This window comes from Equus caballus, chromosome 4, assembly GCF_041296265.1.
Source record: "Equus caballus isolate H_3958 breed thoroughbred chromosome 4, TB-T2T, whole genome shotgun sequence".
Taxonomy (NCBI): domain Eukaryota; kingdom Metazoa; phylum Chordata; class Mammalia; order Perissodactyla; family Equidae; genus Equus; species Equus caballus.
The window spans coordinates 78,194,926-78,221,219 of NC_091687.1; the positions used below are offsets into that span (position 1 = coordinate 78,194,926).

The 26,294-nt window shown below is 37.3% G+C and overlaps 1 protein-coding gene across 1 annotated transcript in view; it reads left to right on the forward strand.

The window, feature by feature from the left end:
• Positions 1–15,805, forward strand: part of CAPZA2 (capping actin protein of muscle Z-line subunit alpha 2) — a 58,084-nt gene extending 42,279 nt beyond the window's left edge. The window contains 6 exon segments of the mRNA NM_001114142.1: positions 2,261–2,467; positions 4,054–4,133; positions 7,796–7,874; positions 10,029–10,100; positions 13,513–13,575; positions 14,272–15,805. Coding sequence (NP_001107614.1) covers positions 2,261–2,467; positions 4,054–4,133; positions 7,796–7,874; positions 10,029–10,100; positions 13,513–13,575; positions 14,272–14,412 — 642 coding nt within the window. The 3' untranslated portion in view covers positions 14,413–15,805.
• Positions 15,806–26,294: the final 10,489 nt, after the last annotated feature.

Here is a 26,294-nt window from a genome sequence, read left to right on the forward strand (position 1 = left end):
TATAATAACAGATAGTGGCACAACTGATTTCTATCAAGAAGAAAGTTAAGTTAGACCTCTCTCTCATACAATATACAGAAATAAATTTCAGGTGGATTAAAAATTTGTAAAGTGACTAAAATTGTAGGAGGAGAGTGTACATGTACAATATAAGGGCAGGGGAGACCATCTGAAATAAAACTGGAAACCCTGAAATTGTAAAAGAAAAGATGGACATTTTACTATATAATAATTGTTTTAACTGTTGAATGAAAAGATACCTTAAACAAGGGACTCTCATAAATTAATAAGAAAAAAAAAAAAACCCCAGATGAAAAATATTAAAGGGCATTTGTTCATAGAAGAGTAAATGGACCACAAACGTGAAAAGATATTTAGATCTGTCAGTAGAGAAATATAATTAAAGTAATGAGATCTATTTTATACCCATCAGACTGAAAAAAGAGCTGTGTGCCTACTGATGGTAGTAACGTGAAGGGAAGCCTATCTCATATATTGTTTATAGAAATGTGGATTGTCACAGCCATTTTTTGGAAAGCACTCTAATTATGTGTTAAAAATTAAAATTAAAAAATATGTAGGCCCTTTACCTAACATCCCCACTGCTGGGAATCTGTCAAAGAGAAATAGAAGCATCCAATGGAAATATAAACATGAGTATGTTAAAATATATGTACAATAGTACTTAATTCAACATTTTTAATATGCCCATCCCTCCCCTCAAAAGAAAACAGCATGGAGGGCCTGGCCCCGTGGCCGAGTGGTTGAGCTCGCGCGCTCCCCTGCAGGTGGCCAAGTGGTTCATTGGTTCAAATCCTGGGCGCGGACATGGCACTGCTCATCAAACCACACTGAGGCAGCGTCCCACATGCCACAACTAGAAGGACCCACAACCAAGAATATACAACTATGTACCAGGGGGCTTTGGGGAGAAAAAGGAAAAAAATTTTAAAATCTTTAAAAAAAAAAAAGAAAGCATGGAAATAAAGAGAGAGTCCATCAATAGCAGAATGGCAGTATAAATTAGGTTATATCCACATTATGGGATATTGTGCAACCAGTAAAAAGAATTGTGAGGGGCCGACCCAGTGGCGCAACAGTTAAGTGCGCACCTACCGCTTCAGCGGCCCGCGGTTCGCTGGTTCGGATCCTGGGTATGGACATGGCACCAGTTGGCAAGCCATGCTGTGGTAGGCGTCCTACATAGAAAGTAGAGGAAGATGAGCATGGAAGTTAGCTTAGGGCCAGTTTTCCTCAGCAAAAAGAGGAGGATTGGCAGCAGTTAGCTCAGGGCTAATCTTCCTCAAAAAAAAAAAATCTAAAAAAGAATTGTGAGAGTTATACCAGTTGACCTTGAAGGATTTCCATAAGGTATTGTTGAAAAAAGCCAGATGCAGAAAAATGTGTGTGCCTGTGCATTTTGGTTCCAGTCTTGTAAAACAGTGACTGAAAAAACCCTGTATGTGTGTATGTATATGTAGATGTGTATATATTTATCTGTGTAGGATAATATGACTCAAAACAATTCAGAGGGATACATCCTGTGTTTGCATGATTTACATTGGAGGGCTGGGGAAGTCCTGACATAGGTAAGCAGTCAAAAGATTGGGAGAGTTGCTAGAGAAGGAAACAGAGGGAAATTTTAAAAATAAAGCACAAATGTTAAATTTACACATGTATAATTTAAATGTACATAAATGAATAGTATTTTTAAAAATTTGGAAGTCAATTGAAAACAACTGTCCGTGATTAGCTTATAAAACCAAGAAGCAGGCTCTTTATAGCAGATGAGATTGTGGGCCCAGGAGCAATGTAGGACACACTGAAGAGGATTCTCACTGGACTGAAACCTTTCTTGTAACCATCCTCATTGAAGGTCGTTACCAGTTCCTTAGTGTTGAGGAACTGAAGACTGATAGTACAAATAGTAAATTGTTCATAGTTCCCCAAAAATAATACAAAACAAAACAAACTACAGTAGCATATTAGAAGATGCCGTTTTTTCACCTGATAGCTGGAAACTGTATTGGGAGAAAATAAGATCCACTTATCTAAACTGGATGAGAGTAGCCTTCATTGTCTTTATAGCCTACTCATTTGAAGTATTATAGTTGTGCCATATGGTTAAACCAGTTACTTGGGGTAGAGTTACTCTGTGGTTTTAAGGAAATGGCTTAAGTCAATGTATATTAATATATATCAGTACTTAAATGCTATTTTAAATACTTTTTCTTTCCCAAAATTCATTGCATCATTGAAGGTATTGATAACAGAACATGGTGACTTGGGAAATGGAAAGTTTTTGGATCCAAAAAACAGAATCTGTTTCAAATTTGATCACTTAAGAAAGGAAGCAACTGATCCAAGACCGTATGAAGCAGAAAATGCAGTTGAATCATGGAGAACTTCAGTAGAAACTGCTTTGCGAGCTTACGTAAAAGAACATTATCCGAATGGGGTCTGCACTGTAAGTCTCAATGTGGACATTCTTTTCTTTTGTCTTATGTAAATATGACAGTGTTTTTATGATCTCCTGAAATTTATAGTAACTTATAGAACTGACACTTTATAACTTGGCATTCTTTATTTTCTTGAAGTAAATACTTCTAAGAATGTTTACTATTTTTTTTCAGGAAACTCTAAATAGTAGATGTATTATGCTATATATATATATATGATATGGAAAAATGTTTGTACCTTGAATTAAAGTAGGAATTCTCATACATTGATTAGAGGCGCATGCTATGATGAGACTGTTTAATCTTATGTTCATGCCTCATCTCAGTAAGTTTAGATCAAACTTCTTTTCATTAAGTTACAAGATCTTAGAGGAGGTAAAATTATTTAGAAGTGGAATCATATCCTCGTGTGTCTTATAATCAAATTTCTTATGTTGTTAAATGTGGTTCTTTCATAGATTTAACCTATTTTTATGTTTTCAGGGTGAAATATGGTAGAAAACAGGAGTGCTTTTTTTTTCTTTTCATAAAATTCTTTCTACTCCAATAGGCCTTTTAATCCCCCACAGTGTGTGCTTCTGTGATCTTCTCCATAGCCAAAGTGATCTTTTGAAATGCAAATCAGATCAAAATCCCCTGCTTGAAATCCTTCAGAGATTTCCCTTTGCACTTAGAGTCCAGGCTTCTGAACATGGCTTTCAAGGCCCTGTGGACCTGGCCTTTGCCTACCTCTCCAACCTAAGGTGGCCATTCATCCTGGTTTATACCTGCTGTCCCAATAATTATTAATATTACCAATAGCACCCCATTTCACTCTCAGAAGTTTCCTAGTTAGGACAACAATTCATATGCTCCCCTTAAGTATCTAGCTCTTAATACTTATTTGAGAAATATAGCAACATAACCTAGAATACTTTACAAGGTCTTTGAATTATGAACCTTATTGATTAGGATTACTTTGGAGGAATAACTCAAGAATTTGGTGGTTAGGTTGAGTTAGAGAGTCCTCGTTTGTTCCTGGGGGATTGAAAGTCACAAATTATTTATCACTTTTAAAGCAGTGGGTAAGAGGTGAAATAATATTATCATACCATCACATGCGTTCTCCTAATGACCTTTCTCAGTTATAAGTAAATAGCATTCTCACCTCTATCCTAGTACTTTTTAAAATGACTAGAGAAATGGCAACCCCTAAGATTGTGGCATAAACAGAGATAATCACAATATAGGTCCAATTTTTATTTGCATGAAAACAGCCAGATTGATATCTATGTATTTAAAATAAATTATCGACACATTTTATGATTCTTGTGTTTGGAATGAAAAGTATGGTGTATCTAGGATGTTTATGAATATTTTAGAGTACAAATAGTTTTACTCAGTAAGTTGTGCTTTATTAATTGTGAGCTCTTTTTTGCTCCACCTTAGAGCCTGTGATTAGGTGTATATACTTGAGTACTTGTTGAGCTCTTTATTGGAATTCTTTAAATGTTTTTGCCAAAGTGCTATACAAATTTTCAGTATTTTATAGATGTTTAAAGTTGGTTATTCTGTGGCCTTAAATTCACTTTTGTGTTTGTGTTTTGCCAATAAGGTATATGGTAAAAAAATAGATGGACAGCAAACCATTATTGCATGCATAGAAAGCCATCAGTTCCAAGCAAAAAACTTCTGGTAAGTTAAAATTTTGTGTATTGGGGCATTTTGACATTGTTTATGTTCTTTGTAGTTCTTGCTTTATTGATTGGACATATACCTTGTTTGTGTGTGATTGGTTAAGAGGCAATCTAAACATAATATAGAACCTCTCCTTTTGATGTAAGAAAGGTATCTGGTCCATATCAGCCTAATCATTTAAAGGTAGCAGTAAATCCATTGACACTCAGTGAAGAGCGTGGGAGAGTGTCAAGTGTTTTTAGAGACGAGCAAGCAGCATCATAAGGGAACATGTGTGCCTGTGAGCAGACCAGTTGGCAGGCCCATATGTTCGTTCTGAGAAGGGCTTGTTCCTGAGTGAGACTTGGATGGGGGAGGAGGACTGAGGTAATTGTGAAGTGAAGAATGATGCTTTACTGTATATGAACTTTGGGGGCTCTGAACTAGATGTTTTCATGTGGATTGCCTTGTGCTTGGTTGGCCAACGTGAGGCGGTAGTGACATGTTTTATACAGCGAGGCAAATTACAATCATGCCTTATAATTTTGTGTATAAATCATTTGATTATTCCTTGAAGAAATCCAGCCACCCAAAGCATTGACTTGCTCTATTAATCTTGGACCTTTGACAAGTTGTTGGGCATTTTTATTCTTAGACAAGACTGTTTTCTGAGATAGCTCTTGTTATAAACTTCTGAGGCTGTTTGAAGACTTTGTAAGTTCAGAATTGAATGAAATCTTTATCCCTCTTTTTTTGTTTATACATGCTAAGGTTATCAGAGTAAGTGTGGTCATAATTTAAGTATATTTATCTTTGACTTGTTAGCCAAGTTGGTTGGTGGTGCTATTGAGGGTAAAGTAACAAGTATCAGTAATTCTTATAGACTAGTTTGGTCTGTGGCCCAAGGTTGCTCCACTACTTAACCATCTCAGAAATAAATGCAAAGTTAACCAAGAACGTTTGCAGGAATGCAGATCCATTATCACTGAAGGAAAATCAATTTCATGTGTAAACATATGGCTTAATGACAAGCTACAGTTTCCTAGAGATTCTGGAGTACAAAGTTACTTTTATAGACTTAATGTGAATGTAGTTTCTCCACTTTAGGCTTAAAAACTTGTTGCATTAATCTGCCAGTATCCTAAAGAAATAAATCTTCACAAAATCACAATTAATTTATACTATTTATGCCAGGATATGTATAATAAAATCAATCTTGTTGAGATTGAAGTGCAGGAAAATTCTTGTTACTGTTTTACTTTAAAATGTGTTGAAGAGGGGCTGGCCCCATGGCCGAATGATTCAAGTTCCATGTGCTCTGCTTCAGTGGCCAAGGGACGCAGGTTCAGATCCTGGGCATGGACATATTCCACTCACCAGCCATGCTGTGGAGCCACCCCACATCCAAAAAATAGAGGAAGGTTGGCACAGATGTTAGGTCAGGGCTAATCCTCAAGCCAACAAAAAAAAAAGAGGAAGATTGGCAACGGATGTTAGCTCAGTACAAATCTTCCTCACCAAAAGAAGCAAACCAGAACATAAAAATTTGTATTGGAGATGTTAGTGTAAATTTACTAATTAGTTTCCAAAATACAATTTATTTGAGCTTTAGCGTATGTAAAATGAAGATGATATCTGCCCTTGATTTTTCTGTTCTCACTATTTTGCTTTACATATGTGAATATTTTTTTTCTAAACTACCACTATGAACGTTATATCATTAAAGTTGAAAATGACTTCTAGATTTTTGGAAAAGATAAATTTTATATGACGTTCCAAAGTGCTAAGCATCACATATCACAATAATCTTGATAAAATATAAATATTTTGGTACAAAGAAATGAACTTCAGGTTACCTGAAATACAGATAGAATAAAAATCAGAAGATACTAGTCATGGACATTTCTTAGATTTCACTAGAGCCGTTCTCTTCTTGGTCTCTACTATTTCCCTAACGTCTAGAAGTTGAATAAACACACATTTGTTTATGGTTTTTTTTTTTTCAAGGAAGATTAGCCCTGAACTAACATCTGCCCATCCTCCTCTTTTTTCTGAGGAAGACTGGCCCTGAGCTAACATCCATGCCCATCTTCCTCTACTTTCTATGTGGCACGCCTACCACAGCATGGCTTGCCACAGGGTGCCATGTCTGCACCCAGGATCCAAACCAGCGAACCCCAGACTGCCAAAGTGGAACATGCGCACTTAACTGCTGCGCCACTGGGCCGGCCCAGAAACACACATTTGTAATTACAGCATTAATAGAAGAGAAGGGAAGAATGTAATTAAAGGCTAGGATGTCTTGACTGTTTACTCCATTGATGAAAGGGTACTATCTACTCAGCATCATTCACTGTTACTATACAGTAATGCCTTTGGAAGGATCTTTTGAAATAGTTCTCAGATTGGTACCATTACTTCATTTGGAATTTCTTTTTTCTTTTCACAATCACTGGTGATATATACTTATTGTCATAATACATTAGAAATGTATATGCTTAGAACTCACTGGTGCTTGATGCTAATACATAAATAAAATAAATAACTTCTTTTACAGTCATGAAATAAAAATGAATAGACCTAGGTTCTTTTTCCAATGGATAATTTTGAATGAGTCACTCAAAATCAAGACATGTTATAAAATTCTCTTATTTTGTAGAACCATATATATTGTTCTAATTATAGTACTTTTCAAATGTTGTCTTAACTTTAGGTTTGAGAGTACTTATTATTCTACACATTTTCATGATTGTGTAGACTGTAAGAGTATTGAAAGGAACCCAGGAGGAATTTTATAGAAAAGCTAGTATGGTGATCCATTAGCCCTGTGACTATTTTAGAAATATATACTGTTCAAAAAAAACTGAACAGGTATAAATTTGCATATCACAATATGTCTTTAGCATGCAAAGAGCAAATAGAGGTCAAAGAAAAGGAGTTGCTATGAAAAGGCTGTCAGTCAAAAATAGGATAAAATTCATTATCTGGGAGACAAAAATGAATAACATACCTGTTGCTTGTTTGTAATGTCACAATTTCCGACCATGAATACATGTTAATTTGTATCCCAAAGATCATTTGGGAAGTGGGAGAAGGATGTGCCTTTTATGTGGAAACTTTAAACCTAAAATTGGAAAAGGAAAAAAAAATCTGACACTTATAACTCTTTATAGCCTTTCTCTTTCCAGATATCAAAACCTCCTTAAGACTGTTGCATTACTGTCCATTCTTTTAAAATTATTTGATACTTTGTATCATTCACTGGATGTTAAATTGCATTGACTGTATTTGTGAAAGCCCCTGATAATCTGAACATTTATTCAGTTTATTCTTAATTAAAGCATAGGTGAGTCTATTGAGGAAGTAGCTTAAAATTTTTCTCCAAAAGTAGCTTATATGATTTAGCTTTGAACTGTATTTTAAGCTCTAGCTTTAGAATTCTGAAGTTGCATCCATTGTATAGGGCCTTTCTTATCAGTAGGGTGAAGTCAAATTAAATGTAGCTCATAACTGAGCTTAACCTTTTAATTCTTTTGAATATTTCACTGATTAAACAATGAATGTCCAGCATCCACCCCCCACACTCTCTCGTATTGTAGCGTTAAATTTAAATCTGGAACTTAAAATTTATTTAAATTATTTTCCCTACCTTATTTACAGCTGCTGTTTTTATTTTTAAGGAATGGTCGTTGGAGGTCAGAGTGGAAGTTTACAATCACTCCTTCAACCGCTCAGGTGGTTGGCATCTTGAAAATTCAGGTATGAAATAAAAAGAATTTGTTTACTGATCTCTGGATGATTCTGAACAGAGAAATATTTACATTTTTTAAATGGTTAACTTTACGTTTTCATAGAACACAACCATTTCTTTTCCAGACCTTTGTTTTGAGGTAATGGGAAAAACAAATAGTGCTGATGCCATCTTTTAAATAACTTTGCAGTTCATTCCCTAATCATCACAAATTTGCAAGGATAGCTGACAGATTCTAAAAATACAGCTAAAATTAGATACTACCATTTGGTCTGCTCTTTATACAATTTGTTCATCCAAGTATCCTCTGAGTTTGAGTTGTACTGTTCTGTTTTCTGAATTGAGTGGAGTTGGATGAAATATATTAATATATGTGAGTACAGATGTATAAATATATTTATTATATGTGTATATTAATATATGTACATATTGCATATATCTTTTAAGTATCTTCTGTGCTCATATTTGGCTTCTTATATGAAACCTGCTAGAGTGGAATTCTTTGACTCTTAGTGTAAGCTCAAATGTTTATAGGGAAGAACATTTGATAACTAAGACCAGGTATTTGAATATAAATATTACTAAATAAGTCAGAGGAAAATACTCACTAATCTTTTTCTGTCATGGTTTGTTTATTTATTTGGTACATTTGTTGATCAGTTATCATGAAAGGTATTGCACTGTATAAGGTATATAAGGTGTAAGGGCTATAAAGGAATAAAGATGAATCAGATGCTGCTGCTTTATCATCTGACTCTAATATACATTTCTAGTCTTAGATCCTATTACTTTTATGTCTTGGTGTGACTGTCCCCTATGGGCTAGAGAATAGAGGTTCAGAGCATGGGTTTTGAAACCAGACTGCCTGAGTTTGAATCCCAGCTCTGCCAGTTATTAATTGTATGACATCAGGAAGTCATTTAAGCTTTTTTTGGTTTGTTTTCTCATCAGCTAAAAACAGCATCGGCTAAAGAAAACAACAACAATTAATAGCTCATGTGATTGAAGATTAGTTAATGTGAGCATAATGGTTAGAACGTAGCTTGACAGAAGTGCTTAATGAATGGTAGCCATTATTGTTGATATTATTCTTTCCTTCAGTTAGGCCTCAGTAGCTCTCACCTGGATAATTTCAAAAATGGTGCCGTTGTTGAACCAAAGCTTGTTGAGAGCCTGGATTGTCTGGTTCACAATTCTATCTTCAGCACTTAGCATGATGCCTAGTATATAATTATTACTTTATTTTGTTGGATTGCTTGACTTTTCGCCATCCTCAGATCCATTTTTCACATTGCTATCAAGAAAGATGATTTCTTAAAATTTAAATCCACTTATGTTACTTGTCTACTTAAGACCATTTTAGCGGCACGCTCTCACCTACTAGATAGTCCGACATGTTTGCATGGCATACAAGGCCCAAAGTTGACTTCTCCCCTACCTGTGTGTTTCTCCAGCCCCCTCTTCCTCTCTCCAACCCCACACACTTTCCAACCATAAGTCCCTCTAAGGCTTCCTAAAGCGTGCTCTTCTCTAAGCTCAATTGCTTTGTCTTTCCTGGTTTAGTCATTGTCATACTCGTTTTGCTAAAGTCAAGGGCAGTGTTGCCTCCTCTCTGAAGTCCTTTTTTGAGTCTCAGAGAGAGTCTGGAGTATTGCTAATGTACTTTGTACACACCTCTCACTGTGTTGTGTTGAAATATGAGGTTTAGGGACTGTCTTTTTAAAAGTTATATGTCCCTAGAACCTTCTGTAGTAGCAGGCATGAGTAGTAATGACTCAGTGTTTATTGAACAAATTCATGTGTTTGAATTTGAGGAACTAAATGGTTGGTGGAAATACACAAAAGAGGAGCAGAGTTTGTGGGGGAATATTGTGAGCTTGATTTTGGAAATCTTGAGTTTAGGTACCAGTAGAATATCTAAGAGGTAAAAAAAAAAATGTTCAGCAGTCAGGTCAGTGGAGGGCTTGCCTGAGTAATTGCAGGAACTGTTAGTCTCCTCACTGGACTCGGGGCAGGAGGAGTCTTCCTGGAGCTTGAAAGGTCAGCTCCATAGAGAAGTCTAGGTTAGAGCTAAATTTGGTAGTCATCAGCACTGATGTGAGTGTTGGAGCCTTGAGGATATTGATGACTCCTGTAATGTGGTTTCTGTAATTTTCTTATAGGTTCATTATTATGAAGATGGTAATGTTCAGCTAGTGAGTCATAAAGATATACAAGATTCCCTAACGGTGTCTGTAAGTAATTAATTTCAAAATAAAATGTAAACAACCTAATACTTCTAGAAAACCAGAACAGTTTTGGAATTAGCATTTTAAGTAATACTTCTGCTTCAGATTAAAGTGTTTTCAAATAGATTAAAGATGGTAAGTAATTGGAAATCAGTACCTAACGTTTTTTTAAGCAGCATTTATTGAGATATAACTCACCTAGCATTCAATTCGCCCATTTAAAGTGTGAAATTCAATGCATTTTAGTATTTTAACAGGATTGTACAACAATCACCACAGTCTAATTTAAAACATTTCATCCTCCAAAAACCCCGTGCCTGTTAGCAGTCACTTTCCATTCCCTGCCGAAAGACCTTCCCCCAAACCCCTCTCAGTTTAGGCAACCCCGAATCTACTTCCTGACTCTGGATTTGTCTGGCCTGGACATTTTATACAAATGGAATCCTACAATGTGTAGTCTTTTGTGACTAGCTTTTTTCACTTAGAGTAATGTTGTCAAGGCTTATCCATGTTGGAACACTTATCAGTACTTCATTCCTTTTTATTACCAAATAATTCATATACCACATTTTATTTATCCATTTATCATTTGATAGACATCTGTGTTTTCTGTTTTTTGCTCCTATGAACCTTCGTATTCTATTTTTTGTGTAGACATATATTTTCATTTCTGTTTGGTATATACGTGGCAGTGGAATCCTGGGTCATGTAGTAGTTCTGAGTTTAACCTTTTGAAGAACTGCCAGACTGATTCCAAAGTGGCTGGACCATTTTACATTCCCATCAGGCGTATATGAGGGTTCCAGTTTGTCTACATCCTCACCAAAACTTGTCTGTTTTTTTTTATTATAGCTCTTCTAGTCGGTATGGAGTGGTACCTCATTGTGGTTTCTATTTGCATTTTCCTGATGGATAATGATATTGGGCCTCTTTTTTTTGGTATTTATTGGTCATTTGTATATCTTCTTTGGGAAAATGTCTGTTCAGCTCTTTTGTCTATTTCTTAATTGGTTATTTGTGTTTTTATTGTTGAGTTGCAGTTGTTGCTTATATGTTCTGGATACAAGTCCTGTATCAGATATATGACTTGGAAATGTTTTCTCCCATTCTCTATGTCTTTTCGCTTTCTTGGTAGTACCATTTGCAGAACAAGTGGTTTTTTTAGTTTTGATGTAGTCCAATTTATTTTTTCTCTGTTACTTGTGCTTTTGGTATATTAGTAGAAACCACTGCCTAACCCAAGGTCATGAAGATTTACTCCAGTGTTTTCTTGTAAGAATTTTATAGTTTTAGGTATTAAATTTAGGTCTATGATCCTGTACTTAACTTTTAAACTCTGTTGTATTTTTTTCCCCCTCTGTCTATTTGGATTATGATTTAATGAAGTTTTTCTGAAGTTCAGCTTTGAAATTCAGGAAACTTTGAACTTGGTTTTATTTCCCTGTAAAGTTCTTTCAAATATTCTTTTCATTGCACATGCAACTATTTCTTTGGAGTATTTTTGCCCCGAGGATATTAATAATTTAACAGTGACATTTTCCCATAAACGTTTGTGTTGGATACCTAAAAGTACCAGTATATTATATACATCAACTGCTAATATACAAAATTAGCTAACCTACAAATATTAAAGAAAAGTTGATTTTTAATTTAAGAAAGCATTTGACTTATTAAGAAACATGTGTGAATGTGTTAGGCCAGATACTACCTGAGAAGAGAAGAAAGCTGTTTGTTTTTTAAATTTTTCATTAGCGCTTAGGTGATTTCTGCTTTTTTGCTAAGTGGTACTCTTGCAAAATTTGCGTAAAAGAAACCTTCTGGTTTTTCATGAGACATTGTATTTAGTATAGTTCTATATTATGAGCATGCATGTAATATTATTTGCGTAACAGGGTACTTGGTCTGTCTTCTTTGGGGAGTTTGACACTGAGCAAAGACTCTTCCTAAGAGAGATTTACCTACAAAATTATAGACTGGAGTTGTGAGAGATGGTCATGGTAATTAAATTTGAATGTGCCATTTTGTGCTGAGCTTTTTAGGAATGCATTTTTCATTTTATCTTACAGAGTTTTTATTGTTGTTTTATTGTTTTTGGACAGAGAAAAAATGCACCCATTATAGAAATTTATACATGTGTAAATATATATAAGTTATATGTATAAGGTAAGGTATTAGAGAATTTTGGTGATCTGGTGGTTAAGATTCTGTGCTCTCACCACAGCCTGGGTTCGTTTCCTGGTCAGGGAGCATACCACCCATCTGTCGTTTGTCATACTTTGGCATCTGTGTGTTGCTGTGATGCTGAAAGCTATGCCACCGGTATTTCAGATATCGGCAGGGTCACCCATGGTGGACAGGCTTCAACAGAGCTTCTAGACGAGACAGACTAGGAAGGACCTAGCCACTCACTTCTGAAAAAACTGGCTGTGAGGGGCTGGCCCCGTGGCCGAGTGGTTAAGTTCGCGCGCTCCGCTGCAGGCGGCCCAGTGTTTCGTTAGTTCGAATCCTGGGCGCGGACATGGCACTGCTCATCAGACCACGCTGAGGCAGCGTCCCACATGCCACAGCTAGAAGAACCCACAACGAAGAATACACAACTATGTACCGGGGGGCTTTGGGGAGAAAAAGGAAAAAAATAAAATCTTTAAAAAAAAAAAAAAAAAAAACTGGCTGTGAAAACCCTACAAGTGCAGCAGAGCCTTGTCTCATACAGCTCTGGAAGGTGAAAGGGTGGTGCAAAAATACGGGGCACGGTTCTGCTGTGCTGCGTACAGGGTTGCTAGGAGCTGGAATCAACTTAATGGCACTAACAGCAAATTACAGAAATTGACGTAAACACTGTTTTATTAAAAAGTTTAGGTTTTCATTAACTGTACTATTAGGAAAGAAGCAAAGAAATCAATATATTGGAATGTTAAGATTTTTCCAGAAAATATTTAATCACTACAGTAAATTCAGCTTAAACTTTAAAATGTTTTTCCTAATTGGTACTCTTTCTTTAATGTATCGTTATGGTGATAAATATTGTTCAGTAAATATTTAACAATATTTAGATACAATCATTAATTAGAAATCTATGACTAACTTCTTATCTGTAAGGATTATCTACTGGAATGTGTGTTGTGTTACAATTGAATTTTTCATCGGTGTGTACTATTAGGATTTCACTTTCCTTAGCCAGTGAAACACTTAGACCAGGCTCATTCTGTAGACTTTTAAAATATTTTTGCCTAGTTCCCCTTGGATTTAGAATAATTGATCTTACAGTATTTCCTGTTTGTCATAATTTCCAACTGTTTTATTTATTAAATTATAACAAATCATTAACCATACATACATTGACATACCTATTTAAAAATAATAGTGGTGTAGTTTTAAATTACTACTTTATTTACTTTTGGTTTTGTTCTTCATTCAGAATGAGGTGCAAACAGCAAAAGAATTTATAAAGATTGTAGAAGCTGCAGAAAATGAATACCAGGTATGATTTTCAAAAATATTATATAATCTATATTTACTTAAAAATAATGGCACTGAAATCTTAATGCAGTCATAAGCCTGAATTTTTTCATTGTTTCACTATGATAAAATATAGTCTTTTGTGTGTGTTTTTAATTCCAGGGCAAAGTTGTGAAAATGTAGCAAAATTTTAGTTTTAGCCAACTGTAATTTCTGAGTATTGGTCAAAATATGCAAAGATTTTAAATGGTTATTTTGTTTCTGATTGGAAACTTTAATTTAGGAGATGTTTCCCAAAGCATTTGGATGATATATTATCTGCTCAGATTGTATTTCATTTTGTACTCTACTTTTTACATTATTTATCAGCTTCTAAACTATACCCTTGAATGTAAGCATTTCATTTGTGGATTGGACACATTTCCACTCCTTGCAAATAGGAATTTATACGATTGTTCTGAGTGAAATTAAAATAGATCCCGAATGAGGACGTACAAATATTAAATCTGATTTACAATTTCATTTCATTAATTGTTCAAAATGATTATAAGCCTTTTCTTTTAGCTGCTTTTAAACAGCTTTTAAAATAGGCTTTTGTTTGACTTTTTGAAAGCATTGAAACAGGATGCTTAAAATGTTTTTCCTAAAACATCTATGTGTTTTACAAGTTGTTCTGTTCCTTTTATGTCTTTAAACTTATAACTACTGTTTTTTATAGACTGCCATCAGTGAGAATTATCAGACAATGTCGGACACTACTTTCAAAGCCTTACGTCGACAGTTGCCAGTTACACGCACTAAGATTGATTGGAACAAGATCCTTAGCTACAAGATTGGCAAAGAGATGCAGAATGCATAAGATGAACATTGCATGACCGGATCATTTTAGTGTCTTTGCGTTTTAAAAAATAATCATTGCAAAAGTATTCAGAACTGTCAAGCTACCCAGTCAGATGGGCTGTTGCCGTTTAAAAAAAAAAATCACTGTAATTAATTAGTTTGGTTAGAGCACAAAGCTTAGCTAATCAACCATTATTTTTCATTTCTTTTGTTCAAAGAGGATTGAAAATCAGTTTAGTTTAAATGTCTTCTACTTTCTGTTATTCCTTTCTTTCTTACAATGAAGAGATGGTTCCTCTAGTTTAACGTTAATAGCGTTAAAAGTTTTTGAAGCGTTTCAAAAATATTTTACTTATCATAACCCTAAAATTGTTTTTTGGTTTATGAAGTGGGTAACTTTTGATATTCGCCCAGTTCTTTTTAATGGGGTCAATAATGGACATTCTAGTTTAAGGTGGTTGATGGATTTAGCCATATATGCTGCTAAAGAAATTGTCTACCTTTTCCCCCTCACCTCCTCCATTTATGTAATTGAGATTAGAGGGAGAGCATTTTCTATATGAATTGTGTTTAAACCTTTCAAGAAGGTTATTTAGCTAGCTTAGTGTTTAACTAAACTTTTTTTAAACAAGGCCAAGGTCTAATGCTGTTTTGAGATTCTGAAATTAAATGAAAATACTTATTTCAGAAATGCATTTAATGCTTTTTTTCTTGTGACAGTTACGCAAATTAGCTTGAATTCCGTATGTCCCTGAGTTATTTTTATCATAAAGCCACAAATGTATTATAACAAGGCAAATTGTAATATATATAATCCTGAACTCATGACCATGTCTCAGTTTATTTTTTTTTCTTGGATTGAAAAGTACTGAAATTCAATGTGATATTAAAATGAAAAATTTCCTATTTATTTGAGTAGAAAATCACTTACCAGTGAGTCATATACTATTTTAAAATACTTTCTTTGGATATTGTGATTCTTAACTAGTTGTAAATTAGAAAAGCTGGGAGTACATATGGTGTGCAGTTACAGTCTAAATTTTTCCATCTGCCTGTGCATCGTAAGCATGTTTGTAATATTTTAAAAAAGACATTTACTGATGCTACAGGAATTTCAAGCCTGTGGTGAACGTTAGTATTTACTGTAGGGAGTGGGGTAAATTTATGGTTTCATTCAATCGAGTATTGCTTATTATACTCCAGTGGAATCCTTTCCTCACAGACTCCTGCAGATGTCTGGGCCTGGAAATGTTTTTTTAAAAACACCACTTTTATTATGTACAATAAAATATTTCATTAGCTTGAATTGTATAGATTTTAAAAACCCTCTCTATGAAAGCGTGTTGTTTAATTTCTTTTTAAAAACCACTGTTGGCCTTTGAAAGCATTGAGAATATAATATAAAATTAAGACATTTTTGGTTAAATGGTTTTCTCTAGTTTTAAAATACAAATTTTGCCGTATTGGGATTACTAAAGAAAATGAATTGGCAATGTTAATTATCTATTCCCTTTTTAAAAAGACATTTTCAAAAGTATGATGATTCTGAACTAAGTACTAGTTGGATCTTTAATTGATTAGCTCACTTGTATCAGTTGGGCTATCTGGGTTTGTACCCCCGAAGGTCAATTACTTTGGCTCTGTTTTATGGCCTAGAATGCTTTCTTGAAAATACTTATAAATTGTTTTTAAGGTGATGTGCATGTGAAAGGTAATATTTATCAAAATAATTGAGAACACGGTTTGAAATGATGGTTGTGCAATAGACTAGTCTTTTACGGTCTAAGAATAGCATTTTGTTAAGTGGAAGAAGAATGGCAACAGTCTAAAGCTCAGAGAGGTGGTTTTAATAGGAGTCTTAACGTCTACTGCGTTGAATAGGCTGACCGGTGGAGGCAAGGGCAAGATTAGGGAGAACAATTAGGAGGCTACTGCAGTAATCTGCTTGAGAGAGAATGCTGGCTTGGCCTGAGATCTTAACTGTAGGCCATAGAGGTGGTGTGTTGTGTATATATGTTAAAGGTAAAATCAACAAGATTTGCTAAAAGATGGGTTGTGGAATGTGAGATAAAGAGAAATGTAAAGGACATCTTGGAGTTAAGAAATTGGGGAAGATTCAGGGTAAAGGGGAGGACTGGTCCGGAGTCAGTTTTAGATTTCAAGAGAAAATATCAAGTAGCAGTTTGATACTGGAGATAGAAGGTAGAGGACAGCTCTGGGCTAGATGAATGGGAGAGTGAATGGACCTGGGAAACATAGTTTGATAGCCAGGCAAAATGAAGGGTACTCAGAGTTAGTGATAGTGAATTTAAAGTGAGACCAGTGAGTATGGCTATTTCTCTTTCTTCAGCCATGTAAAGCTGCGTGGGTGCAGGCATGGAGTAGATAAATTGAGTTTAACCAAGGTTGTGGTTTTGCCAAGAGGATCTGACTGACCACATGAAGAGGGGGCAAGGTTGTAGTGATAGTCTTTGGGACTTAAACTAGGTAAGCAGGGGTGAGGATAGGAGTGGAGGGGAGGGATAGTGAAAATGTGGCACAGTCAGTGGATTATAGGTGGGTTTAGAGTTGGGGTACTGGAAGGAATGACCTGAAAATGTAGAAAGTGGTGGTTAGAGTGACATACTTAAAATTGAAATCTTTAGGAATTATACTTATTAGTAATGACAAGTTTGACCAAGGGAGTGACTGGCTGAGGTAGGAGAGGAGAGGAGTTCAAGCAATCATGAAGCCTGGAGTTGCTGTGGATATTGAAATCAAGAATTACAGTAGAAGTAAGTATTCTGACAAGAGTGCTGTTTTTCCAGACTATACCTGGATATGCAATTATTTTTTTTTTTAAAGATTGGCACCTGAGCTAACAACTGTTGCCAGTCTTTTTTTTTTCTTCTTTATCTCCCCAACTTCCCTCCTCCCCGCCCCCCTCTACATGCTTGTATATCTTAGTTGCAGGTCCTTCTAGTTGTGGCTCATGGGACGCTGCCTCAATGTGGCCTGACGAGTAGTGCCTTGTCCGCTCCCAGGATCCAAACCCTGGGCCACCACAGCAGAGCGCGCAAACTTAACCACTTGGCCACGGAGCCGGCTCCTGGATATACAATTATTACACATGTGTATGAGTTAGATAAATATGTGATACAGACATTCGTGAGGCTTTTCCTCTTTGGGGATTTTGGAAACTAAAATGGGAACAGGAGCATTAAAAAGAGGTGTCCTGGATGTTCTGGTTCACTACAAACATTCTTGAAAAGTAAAATTCTTAGGAAAGTAATTAAGGACTATAGGTAATTCTGTAGGATTTGGGTGTCCCTTTCTGTGGTTCAAGTCGTTTTTCACTTTTAATCACACCCGAAGCTTTGAAATAATACAAGATCCTTTGAAAATATCTTCCATACTGAGAACCAGATTGTGCCTTTGCCGGCTCGTGGGTATAAAATATAAAAACATTTGGCCAGCAGTTAACACAGGTGTTCTGTAATGCATTCATGTTAGGAAATATCCCGAGAAGCCTGTGTATTCTGTTCACTTCTCTACAGTAGATTATTTAGAAGCAGAATCACAGTGTACTTGGTATTCCTGAATTGTAGTATTTTCAGTCTTGAAACTGAAAACTTTTGAAAGGCAAGACTGTCTGTATAGGAATCTTCAAATTGGGCATTCTGAGTATTACACCAAAGCTTTATTGTAGGATTGGCTGGTAGTGCTAGGTATTAGAAAATATGCAAATATTCACCAAGTAAAATTAAAATAACCAGTTAAACTTTAAGGTCTACTTGGTATTAGAAATTAACGTCAAGTCCTTCAAGATTAATCACACTGTGTTCAGAGGACTATTCTAGGCATTGCGGAGTCAGGAAAATATAAAAAACTGTTTCTTAAAGGAGTCTACAAAATAGTCATGAGACTATAGCAGTTTTCCAGGATTTTTCACTTCATAGTGTATATGGGAAATGATATTTCTAAGGCATTCTGGGAGAAACGGATGAGGCTGCTGGCCCACTGACCCATAAGCGTTGAGGGGATTACTATCTTGGTACACCTTAAACCTGTTTAGGAAGGTTTGGTATGGATAACACATATAAAATACTTAAGACTATTTACAAGATAAACTTCCTGCCTAACTTAGGTGGCTTTTAAAGGGATGCCAAGCCAAGAAAGGCTCCCTGGAAAGGATGAATTTAAAGTGTATTTCGGCACACTGCTGTTTTTTGTAAATATGCATGTACTGGTAGGCAATAAATCCTGTTCTGTCTCAGTGAAGTATGAAAATACAGATAACAGGTTTAGCTCCCTCTGATATGTCATGGGTTGAATGGCGTTATCTAGTTGAAAACTAAATCTAAGTTTTTTTTTTTTTACACATCATAGTACAAAATGAAATCAACACAGAGGGTAAAATTAGAAATAAGTGTTCTTATAAAACTAGAATATGGTTATAAAATACTAAAACATTTTTATCCCCAGTTTTGGTATAATCTAAGAAAATTGTGCCAGTTTTAACATATAGTGTTAAAAACTATGAATTTTCATTCTTTTGTAGTGTGACTCTTGGAAAGCTAACATCTTTTCATGCAAACTGTTCAGAGAGCATACATATCACAGATGTCAAATCAGCCAGTCATTCTGATAATGAATCCTCACGACATGAAATTAAAGCTCTGATTAATAGAAGACTCTTAGGGGAAAAGTTGGTTGGTATGTCTTAGAAGATGGTTTCTTGGGGAAGTTTGTAAAGCCCAGCTCTTAAACCAAATAAAAATCCAAGGTGTTCTTATTAAAAGGATCCCCCTAAAAGTCTTGTTAACTAAACAGTAAAAATCTTTGACGCCGCCTTTGGCTTAAGTTTTGTGCTGCAAACTTGTCAACTTAGCAGATTCTGAACACTGATGCAGGTCTCTTCCAGACTTCTACTTGAAAATCAGGGCCGGCCTCTTTTTCCCAAAGGAATGCTAAAGAGAAACACCAAGGAGCTACAGATCTCTTAGGAATAAATTAGACACTTAGGGAAGATGTCTGTTCTTTTAGAATGCACAGGAAAATAGAGGAGACCAGTGTTCCAGGACACTGAAAGTATCTCAAATGAGGAAAAACCAAAATCTTTTTTAAAAAGGAGAAGATAATCCTGCTTGTGTGCACTCATTTCCCCCTTATTTTGGGGCTTTACGAGGGAGAAAGAGAAATAAAAAGGAAATGCCAGAGACTTGTATTTGCAAAATCTTAAGCCAGTCTAAACGTCCAGCGACCGAGAATCAAGCAGATGCTGTGGTTTGTTAACACTGGGATAGTTTACAGCTTTTAAAAACTCATGAGCTGGAGCTTCACATAGCAACATGCTATAAATGTGGAGAGAAAAAAACAAGTTGCAGAAAGGTAAGTACAATTTTGAGTGTAAGTTTAAAAACCTCTAAAACGTATTTTCTTGTTTTCTGTACAGCTAAGGTATAAAACGTGCAAGGGAGTAGAAAATTCAGGATAGTGTGTGTGTGGGAGGAACCAGGGAATGGGGTTGGGGAACAGTATGGAAGGATTTGGTTGTATCTGAAAACTTGTTTCTTAACCTGGGTCTTAGGCATACAAGTGTTCAAGTGTTCATTACAACATTCTCAATTTTTTTAGTGTCTCATGTATTTTGTAACTTAAAATACTATACAACTTATGTCGACATTTGGAACTCTATAAAAGGAAATATGTACAAAAATCGACTCAAGTGAAGGTCGTAAAATGGCAAAGGTCATGATCGTAGGAAAAATTGAATAGGGCATTTATTAATACTTCTTTAAAAAGCCATTAGACCCATATTGTTTTATAGTGAATTTTATCAAACTTTTCATATACAGATCATTTCTGTGTTGTAGAAATTATTTTAGATGGCAGAAAAAGATGGAAATCTATTTTATGAGCCTGGCATAACCTTAAATAAGAAAAGCAGCAGAAAGGAAAACTATCGATGGAACTCTGTAAAGTTAAGCACAATTCCTTAGTACGGTGTTAACCAAAGCATACTCCGGTATGACCAAGTAGGGTTTATCTCTGGAATGCAGTGGTGGTTCCTTGTGAGCACACCTAGTCGCGTAGCTCACTACATTAGCATATTAAAGGAGAGAAACACATCATCCTCTTGGTAAAGCATTTTGTAAAATTTTATACGCAGTCCTGATTTTAAAGGCATCATCTCAGCTGAGTAGGGTAAAGATTAATTACTCTGTGAATGGTAATGGGACAATAGAGCAGCCAGCTGGGAAAAAAAATTGGATCCACACCTCACACCTTACACCAAGTTAAAATTGGATCCAAGATTTAATGTTATAAATTCTCAAACGTTTTTAAAGAAATAACAGTTTTTAAATAATTTTAGAATGATGGAGTATTAGAAGACCTTTCTAAGACAAAACCCTCAGAGTCCATACAATAAAAATTAATATATTTGATTTCATAAAAATAAAGATTGTCTACATGGCTTAAAATGCTCTAACCTAAGTCAAAAGACAAACCACTCAGAGGAGAAAACGTACTTGCAACTTATTTGACAAATGGTTAATTTTGCTAATGTCTAATGAGCACCCACAACCCGATAAATGAGTCCAGTAGAAAGTGGAGCAGCAGATTCTATGAAGCCTGAGTCCCGGACATCATGGAGAGCCTTGCCAGTCTTGGACTGCCTCGTTGGACTTTTGTTGAGAAATAAACTTGCATCTTGTTTAAGCCACTGCTGTTCAGGGCATTTTTAAAAAATCACTTACTTCTGCCTCTCATCCTGCACAGAATTTGGTACTAGAAGTGGTGTCCTACAAGTAACAAAACCTAAAATGTAGCATTGGCTAAAGGCAGCGTACATCAACATATGAATACAGTACAATGTGCAAACTGCACTCGGGTGTATTTATCAGCTCTGACCCCAGGAACCAAATGCCAGTGACACCTCCTAATCCTTGTGACAATCAAAGATAACCCCCTAGGGGCCGGCCCCGTAGCCAAGTGGTTGGGTTCACGAGCTCCATTTCAGCGTCCCAGGGTTTCACCCGTTTGAACCCTGGGTGCGAACATGGCACCACTCATCAAGCCATGCTGAGGCGGCATCCCACATGCCACAAGTAGAAGGTCCCACAACTGAAAATGCACAACTTGGTACCGGGTGGCTTTGGGGAGAAAAAGGAGAAATAAAATCTTTTTAAAAAATAACCCTAGAGGAAGGGAGTATGCTCCACTGGCTAAAAGAATTCAGTAGGGCAAAGATGTTGCAGGCTCAAAGCTGGTGACCTTTGTTAGGCCATGACAAAATATTGAAATTCTAGCTTACACACCTTGGAAAGTAGAATGACATGGCTTTAGTAATAGGAAAGATGGCAGGGAAGATTCAGAACGGTGAGCTGTGCCCTGAGGCTGAACGTAGCTAATCTACAAGCTGAGGTGAAAGTTGTAAGGAAGGGGTTATCCGCTCTACTGAATCGTTCCCCTGTCTGAGGTGCTTAAGGAGAGCCAAGTCGAATTTCTGGCGATATCAAATATGGGGACGATTGCTGTGTACTAATTATGGATCGAAAATGTTCCTAAGTCCACTGAACCTGACTGTCAGGATCATTCATTCTGTCACTTGTAATTTATAGATTGCAGATCCTAAGTGAACATCCTCGGGACGTACAGTGGAAGGCAGAGTTGAGACGGGTATTGCTGTCCTACCCAAGCCCATTGTCTCAGAAGTTTTCTATTGTGTAACAAACTATCACAAAGTTAGCATTAAAAACTGCAAGTTTTATGTCACAGTTTCTATGGGTCAGAAGTCCACGTGAGCTGAGTGCTCTATTCAGGGTCTCCCCTGTCTGAAATCAAGGCGATGGTCTGGGGTTGTAATCTGATCTGAGACTTGGGGTCCTCTTCCAAGCCCATGTGGTTGGCAGGATTCATTTCCTTGTGAACTGAATTCAAGAATGCAGTGATTATGTAGTTTATTACCCAAACCAGAGTCCTTTTGAGAAAGAAAGGGAGCTTTAATAATTACATTGATAAGAGGTGACAGGTACTGTGCTAACGAACTGCTGTGTGTGATCACCCTAATCAACTCCAGTGAGCTTTGAAGGCTGTACAGCCCCATTTGCGGCCCAGAAGAATAATGGAAAAGGAAGAAACTTCCTGGGAAGAGTGGACAAGGGTTCTTACCGAAGAGCAGTCAGGGACTGCCCCATAAGCTAACCAAGGAGCTCATCTACAGCCAGAAGGGAGAGACCTTGAAATCCCTGCGGAGTGGTGTTTGATAAGCAATGCTGATATGTGATTCCCATGTTCCATTTTTGCGTTGTGATTATTCTTTTCCTATACTTCCATTTTATAATGAGTGTATTGGAGCAGATAACATCTTTAATTTGTGATTTGCTGGGCAACAAGGAGGTAAATTTGTGGTGATGAAGATAACTGCATACTCACCCAGATGTCTCAGACTTGAGCTGACTGTGGTAAGCGGATAAGTATTTGAGGGTGTCTCCCTTCGGGAGGGGTGAACATACCCCTCTGTGTGGTAAGGAGGATGCATTCGCATAGGTGGAAGGGATAATCTGTGGCAGAAATTGCTAGTTGCCCCCCAATATCCCTTTATTGCTGCTTCTCTGCTCTCACAGAATAACGACTCCATTTCCCAGCTTCCGTTAGAGCTATGTGACTAAATTCTGCCTAACTGAATAAGCAAAAGGGTTGTATGGTGACTTCTGGGAACTTCCCTAGGAGTCCAAAGCTCCGTGCTGCCTTCTGGTTTCCCTCTTCTTGCTGCCTGAAATTTGGATACCACCATCTTAGGCCAGCAGGTCCCAGCACACATGGTGTATGAAACCTGTCCTTCACATGGGACAGCATGCCAGCTTGAACCATCCACCTGGACTTTCACCTGAGAGGGAAATAGCCTCTATCTTGTTTACGCCACTGCTATTTTGTTTCCTGTCACCTGCAACTTAACCTAGTCCTGAAAGGTGGACCCCCACCCCCTACACCATCCCATTCGTGATATTAAATAATAATTCCTGATGGGCTAAAGATCTAGCCAAACCAAATGGTGAACATTTTCGGAACGAATAATATTAAGTTAGAGAAAACCTTCCTAGAAAAACAAACAAAACCCAGAAGTCAGAAAGGAAAAGATTGACGGATTTCTCCTCCCAAAACGTAACATTTTTGACCACATGAGAAACCGTTAGTAGCAATTACAAATACTTTTCTCTCTTTTTATCTTTTTATCTTTTAATTTTATGTTTGGCATCTTTTGTGGTCAGAAATACTATCACTATGTGTCTCACTGAGCATTTCAAAATTCTGCTTGAAAAGGAAGGCAGTTTGTGTTTCTGAGCATACGTTTGAGCGGGATGTTTCTGAAATTTTCACGAGGGCTGTAGGTAGCAGTTCTTGAGAGGAACCAGAAGGTGTCACTGTTCTCATTTCAGGCTAAGGGCAGTTTCAGAAGCTGTTGAAAGGCGGAAATGAGGCCACCATGCGCTGTGTCTGACCACGTGGAGCACCTGGGCTTGTCATGACTTGGCTGTTACTCAGCGGAAGGACACTGCTGATTCTGGGAAAGAAACTTTTCAGTTAGCATCCGAGGAAAGGGCACTTGTGATGTGGAAATGTTTAGCAATAAATTAGAATATTGCCCACTAACGCTTGTAGAAAAGTTTAAGTATATTCAAGCCAAGAGAACAGTATTTCTTAACTACTTTTAAAGTCAAGCACTCATTTGAAAATCTGAAGAGGGGCTGGCCCGTGGCCGAGGGGTTAAGCTCAGGCGCTCTGCTTTGGCGGCCCAGGGTTTCACCGGTTCAGATGCTGCGCGCAGACACGGCAACGCTAGTCAGGGCGTGCTGAGGCAGCATCCCACATGCCACAACCAGAAGGACACACAACTAAGAATATACAACTATTGGGGGGGGGGGGGGGCGGGTGGAGGGCTTTGGGCAGCAAAAAAGGAAAAATAAAATCTTAAAAGAAAATCTGTACAAAGCTACGATCGCTCTTCTCAGAAAAATGCATGTGTATCTGCACGTCCATACCTCTCTCTCTCTCTTTTGCTGGCTCTATCAACGTACACATACTTCATACAATTTAAAGGAGTTCATGGCCCCTATAATCTAGTGTTCCCTGATCTGAGTAATATTCCAACATATTTTATAGAAAAAAAATTTTGTAGATCCCTGCTTTTGCGGTTAAATTGTTTTTTAAAATGATAATTCATTCATTTAACAAACTTTTCTCCAACTCCTCCCAGTGCCAGACATTGTTCTAGGTACTTGGCGATGCAGCAGTGAATTAGATGGTAAAAGTCCTCACTCACTAGGAGAGAGGCCCTAAGGAGCAAACGAGAAAATGCCAGATAGTGGTAAGTGTTTAAAGAAAACAAAACGGGGAAGGCCTCTCTGAAGAGATCCATGTAAACTAAGATAAGAAGGAAGGAGGAGTAAAAAAACTCAGGAAGAGTATTCCTAGCAAGGGAACAGCTCCTGCAAAGGCCCCCAGATGGGAATGAGCTGCACTGGGTTGGCAGAGCCATTGGCCTTTTCCTCAGTTCCTCCCTTTCTCTCACCCTTGCATCCAGTTGACAACAGGTGCTGTCAATTTTACTTCCAAAATATGTCTTAAGTAAGTCCATCTCTATTCCCAATGTCCTCACCCTAATACAAACCACCTAGACCGTGGAAACCATCTAACTGGTTTTCTGCTTCTACTGTTGTTTCTCTCCAGTCCGTTTCCTATATAGCCACAGTGGAGTGATCTTTTCATAATGCATATCTTGTTCTTTCCCCAACATCCCTTGTTAACAAGGCCCCTGCTTGCCGCCTCAGTCTCACATCGTCCCGCTCTCTTCTTCCCCTCCTGGCCCGCCATACAGGCCTCCTTTCTGTTCCTGGAGTGCAGTGAGTGTTCTCTCCCCCAGGCCATTGTACGTGCTGCTTCTTCTCTCTTGGTTCTCCGCTCACCCTCACTTCCCCTGCTTCGCCCTTCACAAGGCTTGTATATTCTTTTCTTCAGGTCTCAGATCAAGTAACACCTCCTCAGAGAGGTCCTTCTCAAATGACCCGTCTGAAGTAGTCTTCCCTGCCCACCTCTGAGATCTTAACTAGCCAAGGAGCTTATTCCATTCCTGTCTCTGCTAACGGTCTCTCATTAGCTTGTTTATAATATTGAGTGGGATAATAGTTGATGTATTCATTGCTTTGTTTCTTCCTCTTCCTTCATCCCTCCCTCCCCAAATCTTATTCAGAACAGAAGACGCGAAGCCACAATTGTCTAAGGGAAAAGAGAGGAAATTGGGAACAAGAACAAAGTCTTGAATTTTACATTCAAAAAAGCCTGGGTCTGAGAATTCTAACACAATAGCAAATGTATTGAAAGAATAGTAACTGAGCCAGGTTTTCTTCCTGCCCTTGATGCCAAATAAGACCTGTAAATTCTGTGTGTGTGTGCATGTATGTGTGTGTGTGTGTGTGGAGGGGGATACTGGCGAGGGCACACTGGTAGAGATAGAGAAGACTGTAAACAAGAGAGTTGAGTGCTATGTGGAGGGTCCTGCACCCCACCGCCTCCTGTTGCACAGTCAGTCATCTTCTCAGCAGCAAGTCACCTAACAAACAGCACTTGAACCAGGGGTCCACAAACTCTGGCGCCTGGCCCAAATCCAGCCCATTGCCTGCCCTTGTACAGAAGGAAACCTAAGAAGAGTTTTTGCATTGTTAAATGATTGGAAAAAAATCAAAAGATAACATATATCAGATGCTTTCCAGGAAGCCATGCCCTCCTCAAATCTTTGCACTTGTTAGTTCACTTAATTGTTGCAACAACACTATCAAGTAGGTATTATTCCTCATTTTATAGTTGAGAAAGCTGAAACTTCTGGATGGGGTAGGTAAATAGTGAAAGATCATACGGCTA